At 36.9% G+C, this 16,306-nt stretch overlaps 1 protein-coding gene across 1 annotated transcript in view; it reads right to left on the reverse strand.

Annotated features, from left to right (window-relative positions):
• The window catches only part of FMO2 (flavin containing dimethylaniline monoxygenase 2), a 38,676-nt gene extending 22,602 nt beyond the window's left edge, over nucleotides 1-16,074 (reverse strand). The window contains exons 1-2 of the mRNA XM_020904164.2: nucleotides 15,997-16,074; nucleotides 15,514-15,651 (exon numbers count right to left, since the gene is read on the reverse strand). Coding sequence (XP_020759823.2) covers nucleotides 15,514-15,645 — 132 coding nt within the window. The 5' untranslated portion in view covers nucleotides 15,646-15,651; nucleotides 15,997-16,074. The remainder of the gene's footprint in view (nucleotides 1-15,513; nucleotides 15,652-15,996) is intronic.
• Nucleotides 16,075-16,306: the final 232 nt, after the last annotated feature.

Here is a 16,306-nt window from a genome sequence, read left to right on the forward strand (position 1 = left end):
GCTTCACTGTGTCCAAATTTCAGAGATTATCAGTACTAACATGACTTTCCAAGGCTAAAATGATGTTTGCTCTCAGAACACGTTTAAGACCAATAAAAAGTCTGAGTTTGTAAAGATCCTCCTCCCTCATAAATTGCACACTCTTCCTCATTCATTCATTCACTCATTCCTACCATAGGCCAAGAGTCAGATGCCTTTTTCCCCATGAGCAGATTGTTTATCTTTCCTAGTCTGTAATTGAGGTGCAGATGATAGCTTTGTTACAGTTTTAAGTGGCTTGATAAAAACTAGTCATGTTAGGGTATATTAGCTTTCTAAGTGATTAATTTAGTGTGGTCTTATTATTAACTGTATGTATGTACAGAAGGCAAAGGGAGTTTGTATTCAAATATGAAGTGCTTTCTGTATCATATACAAGGATATAATCTGAACTTTGGGTGAATAAATCATGATATTTTTGTTTTCAAACACTAGCTTCAAATTGCATAATACAGTCATCCCTTAGTATTCATAGGGGATTAGTTCCAGGACCATCTATGGATACCCACATCCCAGGATACTCAAGTCCATTATATAAAATGGTGTAGTATATGCACAGAGCATACACAAGTTACATAAGTCAGATTTCTCCTTTTCTCCTGTAAAATGAAGTTCATCAATTTTTCCATTAGTCAGTTGTCATATGGCTTTGATGAGATTAGATAAAATGCTTAGCACAATGCCTGACTTTAAATAAGTGCTCCATCCACGTTTGCCTCTCTTGCATTACTACTGGCCATTAGAGTCAGTCTTACTGAACCAGTCACAGTTTTGAGACAGTATTCTGTCCATTTTATTAAATGGACTGTTACAGTAGAGCTAACATATTAGTTTTTACAAGTGCTTTAAATTGGCTTTAACATGTGGTTGGCTCCTCTGTCAGGTCATTTTAAGGGAATTTTGAGTGATGAGAACTGGTTCTGATGTCTGAGCCCCTATAGTAGTTCCAGAGCCAGGGCAAGACTCTCCTTTGGGGGTTTTACTTGTGTAATTTGACACACCTGATGATGACATCAAAATTCTTTTACTGAACATCAAGTAATGATCTTTATACTTAGGTTGATTGCTGGACAACTATTAAAAAATGCTTTCTGTCCACGTGCGCTTCTTCCTATACTGGCTGAAGTAGATGGCTATACGTTTAGATAAATCTGGGTAAAATTGAGTTTTCCTGGGGTTATAAAGGGAAGATGATTCTTATTAGCAAATAAGTAAGTAAATAAATAAATGTCTATCAACTATATCTCCTGTTTAGGCCCTGAGCTTGGAGTTAGGGGTAAAGTGTAACCAGGACACACAGTTTTCTATCTTCATGAAGCTTATTATCACATTGAATTAAAATCAGTTTGGGCTTTGGGGATGGAAAGTAGAGAAATAAGATGAGAGGCTTTGCTCTCACCAAGGCAAGGACAGGAGACATGACTTTTAAAACATATAAGTTTAACTCATATATTTATTTAAAATACAAGCACTGCCTAAAAATGAGCTAAGCACAAATACAGATTAATAGCCTGAATTTCCTAACAGAATTAGTGACAATTTACTTATTTAAGGTAATTGATCATATGGTAAGCATTTTTCTTAATATAAATTTTTTTGCAGGTCAGAAGATTATGTAGCAAAACCAAGTTAGTTCAGACAACACCGATTTAGAATTTATGATCTTAAAAAAAAAAGAATTTGTGATCTTTTATTATAGGCTGTACTGAAGTTTATCTTTTATTCCTTAAAGATGAAAAGGATATAAAAACTAAATTAAGTTTAAGAAAGATTATAAAGCTAATATTTAGTCTACTAGAAGGAGCAAGCTTGCAAAGCAAAAATAGATTCACTTATTAAAAATGTAAATACAAAATCTTGTAAATTATTTTTGTTATGAAATTTAATTATATTGACTTCTAGCAATCCATAGTTTATTCTCATGGCTAGTTATTCTAAGCAGTTTGGAAATAAAATTTATCTCTTTGAAAATATCCTAACATTCCATATTTTCACTCTTTTAGGTGGATTTTATCTGCTCTTGTAATATACTTGTAATAAGTATAATTGAAACTTTAAATTATTACCAATAAGAATATTTTTATTTTAATTATTTTAAAATTTTATTTTAATTATTTTAGCATCTTATTTTTATTTTAAAAATTTTAATTTTTTATTGGCTTATAGTTGATTTACAATGTTGTGTTACTTTCTGCAGTACAGTAAAATGAATCAGTTATCCTTACATAGCCACTCTTTTTTAGATTCTTTTCTCATGTGGGTCCTTGTCCTACAGTTAGAGGCAAAACTATCTTTCTCAAATGCTAATCTATGGACTGATTCCAGTAGAAGAATTCAGGGGATCTTTGAAAAGTATGAAAAGGGTGAGTAGATCTGGTTTGGGCCCAGACATCTGTATTTTAGAAGTGCTTCCCAGACATCTGTATTTTAGAAGTGCTCCCCAGCTGACTCTTATGCACAATGAACACTGGGAGAGACACCCTTTATTAGCATGTCATTGCATTCTGCCCTCTCTCCTTTGGGCTGGTACTTCCCTAATTTCTGCCCTTGATCACTGAAAGGGCCCCCTAGTTAAACTCGTTGACTCAGATACTGCCCACTGTCTTCACTGATTTCAGGGTAAATGGTACACTCATGGGCATGGGACACAAGGTGCTCATGGTGAGACCCTGACTCTTCTCTCCAGCCTCATCAGTTATCGCTCAGCCACCTGCATCCTTCTTTCCAGCCACATTACATGACTTTCTATTCTCTAAGTATATCAAGTTTCACAAACCTCCACACCTTTGCACATGCCATTTGCTTAGTCTATATGGATTTTCACATAACTGATCTCTGCTTATTGTCAAGACAAATAAAAGTATCATACCCTTCTGCTGAGTGAGAGTCTGTGCTTTCCATAACACTCAGTGTTTCAGCTCTTATAAATCTGCACCCTGAATTTTTTTTAGTTTCTGTCATACCCCGCTCCCGAAAAATAAGCCCTTTGATGGCAGGGACTGTATAATTGTGTCTTTTTAGTACCTAGTATATGCCTGGTACATATTATGCAACCAGGTAATATGTTTGTTGAATGAGTGAAAGAAGTCATGTTAACCAGAGCATTTTTCCCTCCTTGTAAATAGGGCTTAATGATACTAAGATACTACTAAATGATACATTAAAATAGTAGTGTAATGGGAAAAAGTAAATGATTTTGCTGATAGTATGCTATAAACTTTGTCTTGTTTCATGCATGCAAATGTTATGATTTTTGCTAATATTATGTTACAAACTTTATTCTATACATTTGAACTGTGGTATTGGAGAAGACTCTTGAGAGTCCCTTGGACTGCAGGCAGATCCAACCAGTCCATCCTAAAGGAGATCATTCCTGGATGTTCATTGGAAGGACTGATGCTGAAGCTGAAACTCCAGTACTTTGGCTACCTCATGTGAAGAGTTGACTCATTGGAAAAGACCCTGATGCTGGGAGGGATTGGGGGCAGGAGGAGAAGGGGATGACAGAGGATGAGATGGCTGGATGGCATCACCGATTCGATGGGCATGAGTTTGAGTAAACTCCGGGAGTTGGTGATGGACAGGGAGGCCTGGCGTGTTGTGATTCATGGGGTTGCAAACAGTCGGACATGACTGAGCAACTGAACTGAACTGATACATGTAAACATTACTTCTTTAAAAAAAATTATGGAAAACTAACCAAAATTAGGGCTTTCCTCTGTAGCTCAGTTGGTAAAGAATCTACCTGCAGTGCAGGAGACCCAGGTTCGATTCCTGGGTTGGGAAGATCCCTTGGAGAAGGAAATGGCAACCCACTCCAATGTTCTTGCCTGGAGAATCCCACAGACTGGCAGGCTACCGTCCATGACATCACAGGAGTCAGACATGACTGAGCGACTAAACCACCAATCAAAATATATCTTAAACAGCTGGTAAAGAGGCTTAAGAACCATAGTACTTTATATTTACTTTCCTGGAGAGTTACAAATATCTAACATGTTAAATTTGGTTCTATTAAATGGACAACAGTGTACAAAAACATATAGTGGATAATGCTGTGATACATTTATCACAGAGAACTTCTGAAAGTAAAACAAGGGTAAGGCGGTTATCTTTTCAGGGAAGGAAATGGCTCTTTGTTCTAAGCTCATTCTGTTTAGTGTTAAACTGAACATAATATGTTGTTAAAAAAAAAAAATGCCACTTGAAACAGAAGAGAGGCTGTGAGGCATAGAATAAAGAAAGTACATGTTTTGGTCAGTGTGAAATGGCACCATATGGAAAATTCCATTTGGTGATTTCCCAGGTGTCTACTTCACAGTCTCATCTATTATCAACATTTAAATCAGTAAATTTGATGGAGACAAATACAGATGATCAAATTTGTATATACCCGAAGTATGGAGGCATAGAAACTAGACACAGGATTGAAGCTTCAAACAAACACTTAAGAAAGTGAGGTATCGGTGATTGACAATATTATATTACTTTCAAGTGTACAGAGAGTGATTCAGTGTTTTTATAGATTGTACTCCATTAGAACTTATTACAAAATAATGGCTGTATTTCCCTGTGCTGTACAATATATCCTTGTTGCTTAGCTTATTTATTTTATACAGGGTAGCTTGTATCTCTTAGTCCCATACTCATAACTTGCCCCTCCTCTCTTCCCTCTCCCTGCTGGTAACCATTAGTTTGTTCTCTATATCTGTGTCTGTTTCTGTTTTGTTATATACATTTGTTTGTCTTATTTTTCAGGTTACACACATAAACAATAATAGAGTATTTGTCCTTCTCTGACTTGTTTCACTAAGGATAATACTATCTAGGTCCATCCAGGTAGTTGCAAGTGCCAGAATTTCATTATTTTCTATGGCTGAGTAGTATTCCATTATGTATATTGCCACATCTTTATCCATTCATCTGTTGATGGACATTTAGGTTGCTTCCATATTTTGGCAGTTATAAAGATTGGGGTGCATGTATCTTTTTGAATTTGTGCTTTTGGATATATACCCAGCAGTGACATTGCTGCTTTGCATAGTAATTCTATTTTTAATTTTTTGAGGAAATTCCATATTATTTTCCACAGTGACTGTACTAATACACACTCCCACCAATAGTATACAAGGGTTAGCTTTGTTCTACATTCTTGTCAACATTTCTTATTTGTGGTCTTTTTGATAATAGCCACCCTAGTGTGAGGTAATATCTCATTATGGTTTTAATTTGCATTTCTCTGATTAGCAGTGTTAAACATCTTTTCATATGCCTGTAGGCCATCTGTGTGTCTTTAGAGAAATATTTATGCAAGTCTTATGCCCATTTTTAAAATGGGTTGCTTCTTTTTTGATACTGAGTTGTGTGAGCTGTTTATATATATTTTGAATATTAACCCCTTATCAGCCATATCATTTGCAAGTATTTTCTCCCATTCAGTAGATCGTCTTTTTTTTTTTTTTTTCTTTTTTTTTTATTTCTTATTTTTTTTCCATTTATTTTTATTAGTTGGAGGCTAATTACTTTACATCATTACAGTAGTTTTTGTCATACATTGAAATGAATTAGCCATGGATTTACATGTATTCCCCATCCCCGTCCCCCCCCCCCCTCCGTCTCCACCCGATCCCTCTGGGTCTTCCCAGTGCACCAGGCCCGAGCACTTGTCTCATGCACCCAACCTGGGCTGGTGTAGATCGTCTTTTCATTTTGTGCAAAAGCCTTGAAGTTTTATTAGGTCTCATTTGTTTATTTTTGCTTTTGTTTTCTTTGCCTTAGGCAAAAACTATGCTATAATTTATATCAAAGAGTGTTCTACCTATGTTCTTTTTTAGGAGATTCATGGTTTCAGATCTTATATTTAGGTCTTTAATACATTTTGAGTTTAATTTTTTATGTGGTGTGAGTAAATATTCTAATATTATTCAACATAGAAAACTTAATAGAAGATTGAAACTTCATATAAACACTCTTTGACTAAGAATAAAACCAACTAAATAATGTCTAACTTGCACAAATGTGAAATACTGTAATTAAGATTAAAAAATTAGTTTTTACAAAGATAGGATAATAGTGACCCAAGTCATCAATAATTCAGATGAAAAAACACACAGGGGTTTTAATTGATCCCAAGTTTAGTATTCATCTTTAGAATTATGTGAGATGAAGCATGAGGGTAAACATATATAAATTTAACCTCAATATTGTGGCTGGTTCTAAGACATCTTATTATGTCACCTTATTATCATCTAGCACTTATTAGTTACTATAGGCAAATCACTTACTTTGGCTTTCTCACTTTTCAGTTAGAATTAATAAAAACTAATGTATTGTGAGTATAGAATGAGATAATTCATATGCAAATAATTATATAAATGATAGCATTAGCTTTGCAAATACTGAAAAAGTTGCTGCTGCTGCTGCTGCTGCTTCTAAGTCGCTTCAGTCGTGTCCGACCCTGTGCGACCCCATAGACGGCAGCCCACCAGGCTCCCCCGTCCCTGGGATTCTCCAGGCAAGAATGCTGGAGTGGGTTGCCATTTCCTTCTCCAATGCATGAAAGTGAAAAGTGAAAGTGAAGTCGCTTAGTCGTGTCTGACTCCTAGCGAGCCCATGGACTGCAGCCTACCAGGCTCCTCCGTCCATGGGATTTTCCAGGCAAAAGTACCATGCCTTCTCCACTTAAAAAGCTAGTGCACATTAAACCTTTAGTAGAGAGGTGCAGCATTCAAACCTAGTGAGCACAAGCTATAGTGGGAAAGTGTAAAATGAATTGACCATAGATTTTTTGAGGGGAGTGATTTTTATGTGATTGATTCAGACTTTCATTTTTAGTATTTTCCCACTACCTATATTCCCTTGGGCAAGTTATTTATCCTAAACTCTTCATATGTTAAGTGAGGATAATTGTGTGTAAATATAGAAGTTAAAGAGTAACATATTTTAACATTGATTCTGATTGGTAGAGTTGTGGAGAGGCAAATTTTGCTGGAAGTGGGTGTGGAGGCTCCAGAAGCATTTTCAGCAGCTCCTTCCTTGAAACTACTGTCTCCTGGAAATCCAGACCCTCACATGATCCCATTGGAGGCCTGTGAAATTTTGCTTATTATATGTTTCACTCTTCACTGAAGACTTTGTTTTCTTTGGGTAGAGAAATTGTTTATATTTATCTCTTGGATATAGTTTTAAGGGAGGTTTGAAATGTGATATTGTTGCAAGCTATATACTTAAACACTTTATATCTAATAAGGCTTGGTCTATAAAGCTGAGTGCCGAAGAATTGATGCTTTTGAACTGTGGTGTTGGAGAAGACTCTTGAGAGTCCCTTGGACAGCAAGGAGATCCAGTCAGTCCATCCTAAAGGAAATCGGTCCTGAATATTCATTGGAAGGACTGATGCTGAAGCCGAAACTCCAGTACTTTGACCACCTGATGCGAAGAACTGACTCGTTTGAAAAGACCCTAATGCTGGAAAAGATTGAAGGTGGAGGAGAACGGGACAACAGAAGATGAGATGGTTGGATGGCATCACCAACTCGATGGACATGAGTTTGAGTAAACTCCGGGAGTTGGTGATGGACAGGGAAGCTTGGCATACTGCAGTCCATGGGGTTGCAAAGACTTGGATACAACTGAGTGACTGAACTGAACTGAATTAATTCAAATTTTAACCTAACTCTTCTATCCCACAGGATGATATCTCTAATTCTGAAATTTTAGACATCAGGAATGTGATAGCAGGAGAAGTATTTTGGGGCAGAAGGCATCTTCCTGGAATTAATCAAATCATATATCTATTAATTGAAGCATAATTGGCATACAAAATTGTATTAATTTCAGATATAGGACATAATGGTTGACATCTGTATGCATTGTGAAATGATCACCACAGTAAGTCTTATTTCTCATTTGTCATGATAAAAAGTTATGAAGGTTTTTTTCTTGAGATGAGAACTTTTAAGATGTACTTTCTTAGCAATCTTTATTTATTTTTGGCCACATCTCATGGCATGTGAGATCTTAGTTCTCCCACCAGGGATTGAACCCATGCCACGTACCAGGGAAGTCCTCTTAGTAACTTTTAAACTTGTAATACAATATTTTGAACTATAGTTCCAAACTATATATGCATGACATTTATATGCATGGCATTTATTTTATAAATGGAATTTTGTACCTTCTGATCTCATTCACCCATTCCCCAATCCCCTACCCTTGGCAACCAATCTGTTCTTTGTATTTATGAGTTTTGTTTTGCTTATGTTTTAGATTCCACGTATAAGTGAAATGATATGGTATTTGTCTTTCTCTGTCTTATTTATTTTTACTTAGCGTAATACCCAAGGTCTATTCATAATGTTTCAAATGGCAAGATTTCATTCTTTTTAATTGCTGAACAGTAATCCAATGTATACCACATCCATTTATCTATTGATGGACACAGGTTTTCCCCCTATCTTGGCTGTTGTAAATAATGTGGCAGTGAATATGGGGGTGCATTATATCTTTTCCAATTAGTGTTTTTGTTTTCTTCAGATAAATACTCAGAACAAGAGTTCCTTGATTATTATTGGTAGCTCTATTTTTAATATTTTGAGGAACCTCCATACTGTTTTCCATAGTGGCTGCACCATTTTACATTTCCACCAGTAATGCACAAGGATTTTCTTTTCTCAATATCCTCACCAACACTTGTTATTTATTATCCTTTTGATAATAGCCATTCTGACCCATGGGAGGTGATATCTTGTTGTGTTTTTAATTTGCATTTCCCTGATGATTAGTGACGTTGAGCATATTTTCACCTACCTGTTGCCCATCTGTATGTCTTCTTTGGAAAACTGTCTATTCAGATTCTCTGCCCATTTTATAATTGGATTGTTTATTTTTGTTATTGAGTTGTATGAGTGTTTATATGTTTTGAATATTAACACCTGATCAGATATATGATTTTCAAATATCTCATTCAGTAGGTTGTGCTTTTATTTTGTTAACGGTTTCCTTTATTGTGCAGAAGATTTTTAGTTTGATGGAGTTCCATTTGTTCATTTTTGCTTTTGTTGCAATTGTTTTCAAGTCAGATACAAAAAAATCATTACCAAGACTGATGTCAAGAAGCTTACTGCTTCCATTTTCTTCTAGGAGTCTTATGGTTTCTGATCTTGTGTTCAAGTCTTTGATCCATTCTGAACCAGTTTTGTGTGTTGTGTAAGGTAGCGATCCAGTTTCAGTCTTTCACAGTGGCTATTCAGTTTTCCCCACACAATTTATTGGAAAGACTATTCTTGCCCCATTGTGTATTCTTGAGTTGTAAATTAATTGACCCTATATATGTGGCTTTATTTCTGGTCTCTCTGTTCATTTCCATTGACTTATGTGCTATTTTTTTTATGACAGTACAATACTATTTCCTGACTACTAAAGCTTTGTAATAGTTTGAAATCAGAGAGTGTGATGCCTCCAGCTTTGCTATTCTTTCTCAAGATTGCTTTCACTGTTCAGGATCTTTTTATCAGTTCAGTTCAGTTCACACAGTCGTGTTTGACTCTTTGCAACCCCATGGACTGCAGCACGCCAGGCTTCCTTGTCCATCACCAACTCCTGGAGCTTATACAAATTCATGTCCATTGAGTCGGTGAGGCCATCCAACCATCTCATCCTCTCTTGTCCCCTTCTCCTCCCACCTTCAATCTTTCCCAGCATCAGAGTCTTTTCCAAAGAGTCAGCTCTTTGCATCAAGTGACCAAACTATTAGAGCTTCAGCATCAGTCCTTCCAATGAATATTCAGTGTTGATTTCCTTTTGGATTGTCTGGCTTGATCACCTTGCAGTCCAAGGGACTCTCATGAGTCTTCTCCAACACCACAGTTCAAAAGCATCAGTTCTTTGGAACTTTCTTTAGAGTCCAGCTCTCACATCCATACATGACTACTGGAAAAATCAAAGCTTTGACTAGACAGATTTTTGTTGGCAAAATAATGTCTCTGCCTTTTAATATGCTTTCTAGGTTGGTCATAACTTTTCTTTCAAGGAGAAAGATTTGAATGCTTGGTTTATTTCATCAGTGAAACCATCTGGTCCTGGACTTTTGTTGAGTTTTTTTGTTTGTTTTAATCACTGATTCAATCTCCTTACTAGTAATAGCCTGTTTAGATTTTCTGTTTCTTCATGATTTAGTCTTAGAAGATTGTATATTTCTAGGAATTTGTCCATATTTTCTAGGTTGTCCAATTTGTTGACATATAATTATTCATAGTAGTATTTTATGAGCATTTGTACTTCTTTGGTATTTGTTTTGACTCTTCTTTTTTTCTAATTTTAATCCTCTTTTTTACTTAAAGTTTTATAAATTTTGTTTATTTTTCAAAGAATCAACTCTTTTACTGATATTTTCTATTGTTTTTTCAGTCTCTATTTTATTTTTTATTAAACTTTTTATTTTGTATTGGAGTACAGCCAGTCAATAATGTTGTGATAGTTGTGGGTGGATGGCAAAGGGACTCAGTCATACTCAGCCATGTCCATATTACCCCCCACATTTTATGTTTTAATGTCACAGTTTATATTTTTTCTGTGTGTCCTTTAGATAATCATTGTAGTTACAGTTTTCTAACCACTTTTGTTTAAAGTATTTTTGAAATTGAGTATATTTGATGTAAAATATTATGTAAATTTCAGGTATATAACATAGTGGCTCAGAATTTTTAAAGATTATACTCCATTTATAGTTACAAAATATTCACTACAGCTTATGTATGGAGAAGGAAATGGCAACCCACTCCAGTATTTTTGCCTGGAAAATCCTACTGATAGAGGAATCTCATGGTTACAGTCCATGGGGTCTCAGAAGAGCTGGACACAACTTAGCAACTAAACAACAATAGTTTATTTTCTACCTAACAGTTTGTACCTCCGAATCACCTACTCCTTTTTCCCTTCTCATCCTCCCTCTCACTATTGGTAACCACTGGTTTGCTGTCTATAGCAGTGAGTCTGTTTTTGTTTTGTTATATTCGACAGTTTGCTTTATTTTTTATATTCTACATATAAGTGAAATCATATAGTATTTGTTTTTCTGTCTGACATTTCACTTAGCACATACTCTCCAAGTCCATTCATATTGTTGCAAATGGCAAAATTTTATTATTTTTTATGGCTAAATAATATTTCACTGTGTATATGTGTACATATAGATATACACAGTATACACACACATCACATCTTCTTTATCCATTCATCTGTTGGTGCATACTTAGGTTGCTTCCATATCCTGCCAATTGTATATAATGCTGCTATGAGCATTGGGGTGCATGTATCTTTTTGAATTAGTGTTTTTGTTTTTTTCAGATTAAATAATCAGAAATGGTATTGCTGGGTCATATGGTAGTTCTAGTTTAGTTTTTTGAGAAGCTTCTGTACTGTTTCCCACCGTGGCTGCATGCACCAATTTACATTTCCACTAACGGTGTATGGAAGTTCCCTTTTCTCCACATTTTTGCCAACATTTGTTATTTGTGTGTGTGTGTGTTTAAATGATAGCCATTCTGACAGACGTCTGTTTCCTTCCCTAGGTTAAGGTTGTTTTCAGCCATTATTTCTGCAAATAACTTTTCTGTGCCCTCTCTCTCTCTTCTCCTGAGACATCTACAATCCAGATGTTACTCCATCTGATGCTGTCCCGTAGGTCCCTTAAGCTGTCTTCACTTTGTAAATTCTTTTTGCTGCTCTGTTTTGGTGAATTCCACTACCCTGTCTTCCAGATCATTGATTCTTTCTTTGCTTCATCTAGTCTGCTGTTGAACCTCTTTAGTGTATTCTTCAGTTTAGCTGTTACATATTCTTCAGCTCTAAGACTTCTGTTTGGTACTTTTCTATCTTTCTGCTGAACTTCTTGCTGCGTTCATTCATTCTTTTCAGTGTTTTTATGACCATGGCTTTTAGTGCCTTACAGATAAATTATATATCTTGTTTCATTAAGTTTAAAAATTTTATTGGCATATAGTTGACTTATAATGTTGTGTTAGTTTCAAGTTTACAGCAAAGTGATTCAGTTATACATATATCTACTTTTTTTTAATATTCTTTTCCCATATAGGCCTCATTATTATTATTTTTTCCTGGGGTTTTATTGTTTTTTCATTTGAAACATTTCTCTGTCTCTGTGTTTGTTTCTATGTACCAGGTGAACAGCTATCTCAACCAGTATTGAGGAAGTGGCCTTGTGTAAGAGAAGAAACTTATCATTTAACTTGCCCTAACACTTGGCTGTCTCTCAAGCCTTCTGAGTGTCTAAACAGTCAAAGTTTTTAATAGGTCCTGGTTGTTGAGGTGCCAAGAACTCTCTGTCTCATTTTTTTTTGTCACTCTGTGGAACCCAGAACACAGTCCACCCTGTGCTGGTCTTCAGAGCCAAGCATGCCAGAGGCATCCACTGTGTGGTCTGCACCTGCCCACCAGCTTCGGTGAAGCCCTGGGGGTGACTTGGGGGTCAGGCTACTTGTTTAGCAGGCTTTAGTAGAACCAAAGGACCAGTGCATGGGCAGGGTGCAGCGATCAGCAAACAGTGCTAGTAATGGAGGGGAGAATGTCAAACTGGTTCTGGCAGTGCCTCCATCTCCACCCACAGGCCCAACAAGTTCCTGAACCTAGGCAGATGCCCTAGGACTAGTAAATGAAACTCCTTCACATATGGTCTAGGCACTTCCCACACTGCTGCCTTTGTGCTGGACTCCAGGGCAAATGAGTCTGTGCATGAGCTCTCTAAGAGCAGAATCCCCATTCCCTACAAGCCTAATATTCTCTTAGATGAAAGCCCTGTTGCTTTTCAAAGTCAGACTTTTTGGAGGCTGGTCTCTCCAGTGCAGGTCCCAAGGGTTGGGGAGCCTGATGTGGGGCACAAACCCTTCGCTTTTCAGGGAGAAGTGCTCGGTTCATGAGATCCCTCCCACATGTGGGTTGCTCTGCCAAGGATGGGGTTTTGGGAAAGATGATGCCTTTGCTTCTCCTACCTGTCTCAATGCAGCCCCTTTATTCTTTGTTGTGGCAGGCTTTTCAGTTCATTTTCAAGTCCTTCCCAGAGAGAGTTGTTCCATATTTAGCTGCGGATTTGTTGTGTACATGGGAGGAAGTGAGTTCAGGTCTTCCTACACTGCCTTCTTGTACCACTTGAACCCATCAAGTCATATTTTTGATAGACCTCTCAAAATAACTCTTACTCTTCTGTATCCAAGTTAATGATAATTAAATAAGAGACATTTGGCTCTTTGATAGTAAATCCCAAATTGGGTAATAAAACAGAGCAATGACAAATTTATCATTAAACATGGACTTTTTGAAATTTCATGTTTCTTAGGTGAAAAAAAATCTACCTGGGGAAAATATCTGAAATGGAATCTATATGTGAACCCAGAGTAGGCAAAATAGCACATCCTTGGGTAAGACAGAAATTTCCATTTAATCATATCACCCTCTCAGGTAAAGCTGCTGCTGCTGCTAAGTCACTTCAGTCGTGTGTGACTCCGTGTGACCCCATAGACGGCAGCCCACCAGGCTCCCCCACCCCTGGGATTCTCCAGTCAAGAACACTGGAGTGGGTTGCCATTTCCTTCTCCAATGCATGAAAGTGAAACATGAAAGCAAAGTCGCTCAGTCGTGTCTGACTCTTAGCGAGCCCATGGACTGCAGCCTACCAGGCTCCTCCGTCCATGGGATTTTCCAGGCAAGAGTACTGGAGTGGGGTGCAATTGCCTTCTCCGCAGGTAAAGCTATGATGATTCTAATGATTAGTTGTTAGTAAGAAATGAATGTGATTCAAGCTGTTTTCCAGTTTCTTCTCAGAAAAGTTACCTGTTTTGTATAAGGATCAACATCTTCATCATTATCTCTGAGTATGCTTGAATGGTTGAAAACACAGATTTTTTTGTTTGATATTTGAGCAATGTTTGCTGAACTTGTCTCATCATAGGATTCATTTGGGACTCATGTTAAAAATAGATTCCCTGCCTCAAAAGATTTTGATTCAGTAAGTCTGGGCTGGTGTTCAAAAATCTGTATCTTTAAGAAACCTTCTAGGCATGTCTTATAATTATATACAATTGAGAAACCCTTTTGGCATGAGACTCATTTTGAACTGGGAAAGCACACATGTTAGATGTTCTTGCCATCTCCTTGATGAGTCAGCTTGTAGTGAGAGCCCTTTGTATGGTCTCTGCTGGTCTGAGAATCTGCTTTCATGCACTCAAAATCTTTCACTTGTGTCCAGAGTGTTTCCACCAGTTTTAATATCTCATTTGGATGTACTTGATACATAATCTGAAAGTCACTGCTCTTGAGTTCTGAGATAAAAGTTTGTTTAATCTTTCTGAGAAGGCATGCAAATTATGGTTATAAGAAGGGGCTCCTGCTTAGGTGTCATAGAGACTAAGGTTTGAATGTCGGTTCCTACAGCTGAGTGACCAGTCATTTAACCTCCCTCAGCTTCTGTTTGCTTGTCTATAAAATATGAATGTAGGTATCATAACTAATGTTTCCATATTTGAAGTTCTTTGCATAAATTGTCTCCCTTTATCTTTAAAACAGCACTATGAGATAATCATACTTATCTGTTGTTCCTCATTATATAGCTCATTATATAGCTGAGAAAACTGACACAGGACTGTAAATAACTTGCCCAAGTTCTCACATCTAGGAGATGGCCAGCTAATTATTTACTTAAAAGATTATGGGAAGAAATAATTATAAATCTTTATAGCTATCTATCTTTGCATCTTTCTTTAATTTTTATACAAATTTTGAAGGACAGCTAGTATTATCAGTATTTGAATTTGGCTAATGGAATAAATTAAATGAGTAAAATATAGTTAAAATTATAATATAGTATAAAAGTATATACTTTTATAAGCATACTTTTATACATATAAAGGTATAAAAATATGTGCTTTTATATGTATAAAAAGTATAGTATACTTAGATGATAGGAAAGCCTGATGTGCTGCAGCCCATGGGGTTGCAGACTTGGACGTGACTGAGTGACTGAACAATAACAATAAATACTTAAAGAGTGCCCATGGTTACACTAGAGTGTTGTTAGAAAGCCAAGCAAACATTGTTTATTTTATTGTCAGAAAATAGTCAGTAGTAATAAGAACTCCCTCTCTGAAAAAGCAAGTGCTCAGTGGTTAGAATATAAGTCGTGTCTTGAACAGAATGCCTGTCACTTCTATTTGTAAAATGTTCTCTAATCATTATATTGCTTTGAGAATAACAAAAATGTAGGCTGCAAGACAACCATTGCATCCAGAGGAAAAGATTCTTTTATAGGCCGGGTTGGCCACCTTGGCACCAGCCTATTTCTTTAGTTCCTGCTTGAACTAAGTCTGATCAAAGCTGCTAAGGAAAAGCCAAGATGAGTCAGTAGTATGAGTCATCCTACAATTGCAGCACACCCTGCTCAAGAAACAAGACGATCTCACTTACTTTGAACCTCCACAGTCCTCCAATATCTTCAGTCTTCTCAAAGCAAGTGGGTTCGAGTCCCTCATCCACACAGCACTTGAGAGAGATCAGGCCACTGACTCCAGCTCCAATCACTGCCACCTTCTTTGCCATGGTATCCTGTCAAGGAGTTGATCAGTTAATGCTGCTTCACTAAGGCAACAAGTAAGACAGTTCTTATGGTGCGACAGGTAAGACAGTAACTGGCTTTAAATGCTGTAGCAGTGGTCATTTAATAAGCAGTACTATTTGAATAAATGCGTCACTAGTCAATTCCCAGTCTCCTCTTCCCCTTGAAAGAAACCAAGTTGAGCCATGTCTTGGCTTAATGGTTAAAAGCAACCTATTTAACAAAGTCAACCGATTCAATAGCATAGTACCAGGGATATGAGCCAGTCTTCAGTTAAGTTCTTCAGAGTGCCGAGTTTCTGTTTTTGAGTCTTTTTCCCCAGCTATCATCCTTACCTCTGTTTTTGCCTTTGAGTGCACTCTCTGACAGTAGTTTTCTGTGTAGGTTGTATGCTGGGAGGTAATCAGAAGTGTTTTAAGAGCCAGAGGAGCCTGTGGGAAATGGGAGGAGCTCCCAGTCCTCCTCCTCTGGCATGGTGCCAGCTGAAACTTCAAGGTCTTTGTCAGGAGGAGTCCTGAAATGAAGCAAGAGGCTCATGGCCTGAGGCTTAGTCTAAAGGTTACAGTAACAATATTGTACAGGTACACATGTATCATACAGAGAATTTAAAAATCCTCTTTATTGATATAATGGATATAACCAATG

The sequence above is a fragment of the Odocoileus virginianus genome, chromosome 11, assembly GCF_023699985.2.
Source record: "Odocoileus virginianus isolate 20LAN1187 ecotype Illinois chromosome 11, Ovbor_1.2, whole genome shotgun sequence".
In the NCBI taxonomy this organism is placed as follows: domain Eukaryota; kingdom Metazoa; phylum Chordata; class Mammalia; order Artiodactyla; family Cervidae; genus Odocoileus; species Odocoileus virginianus.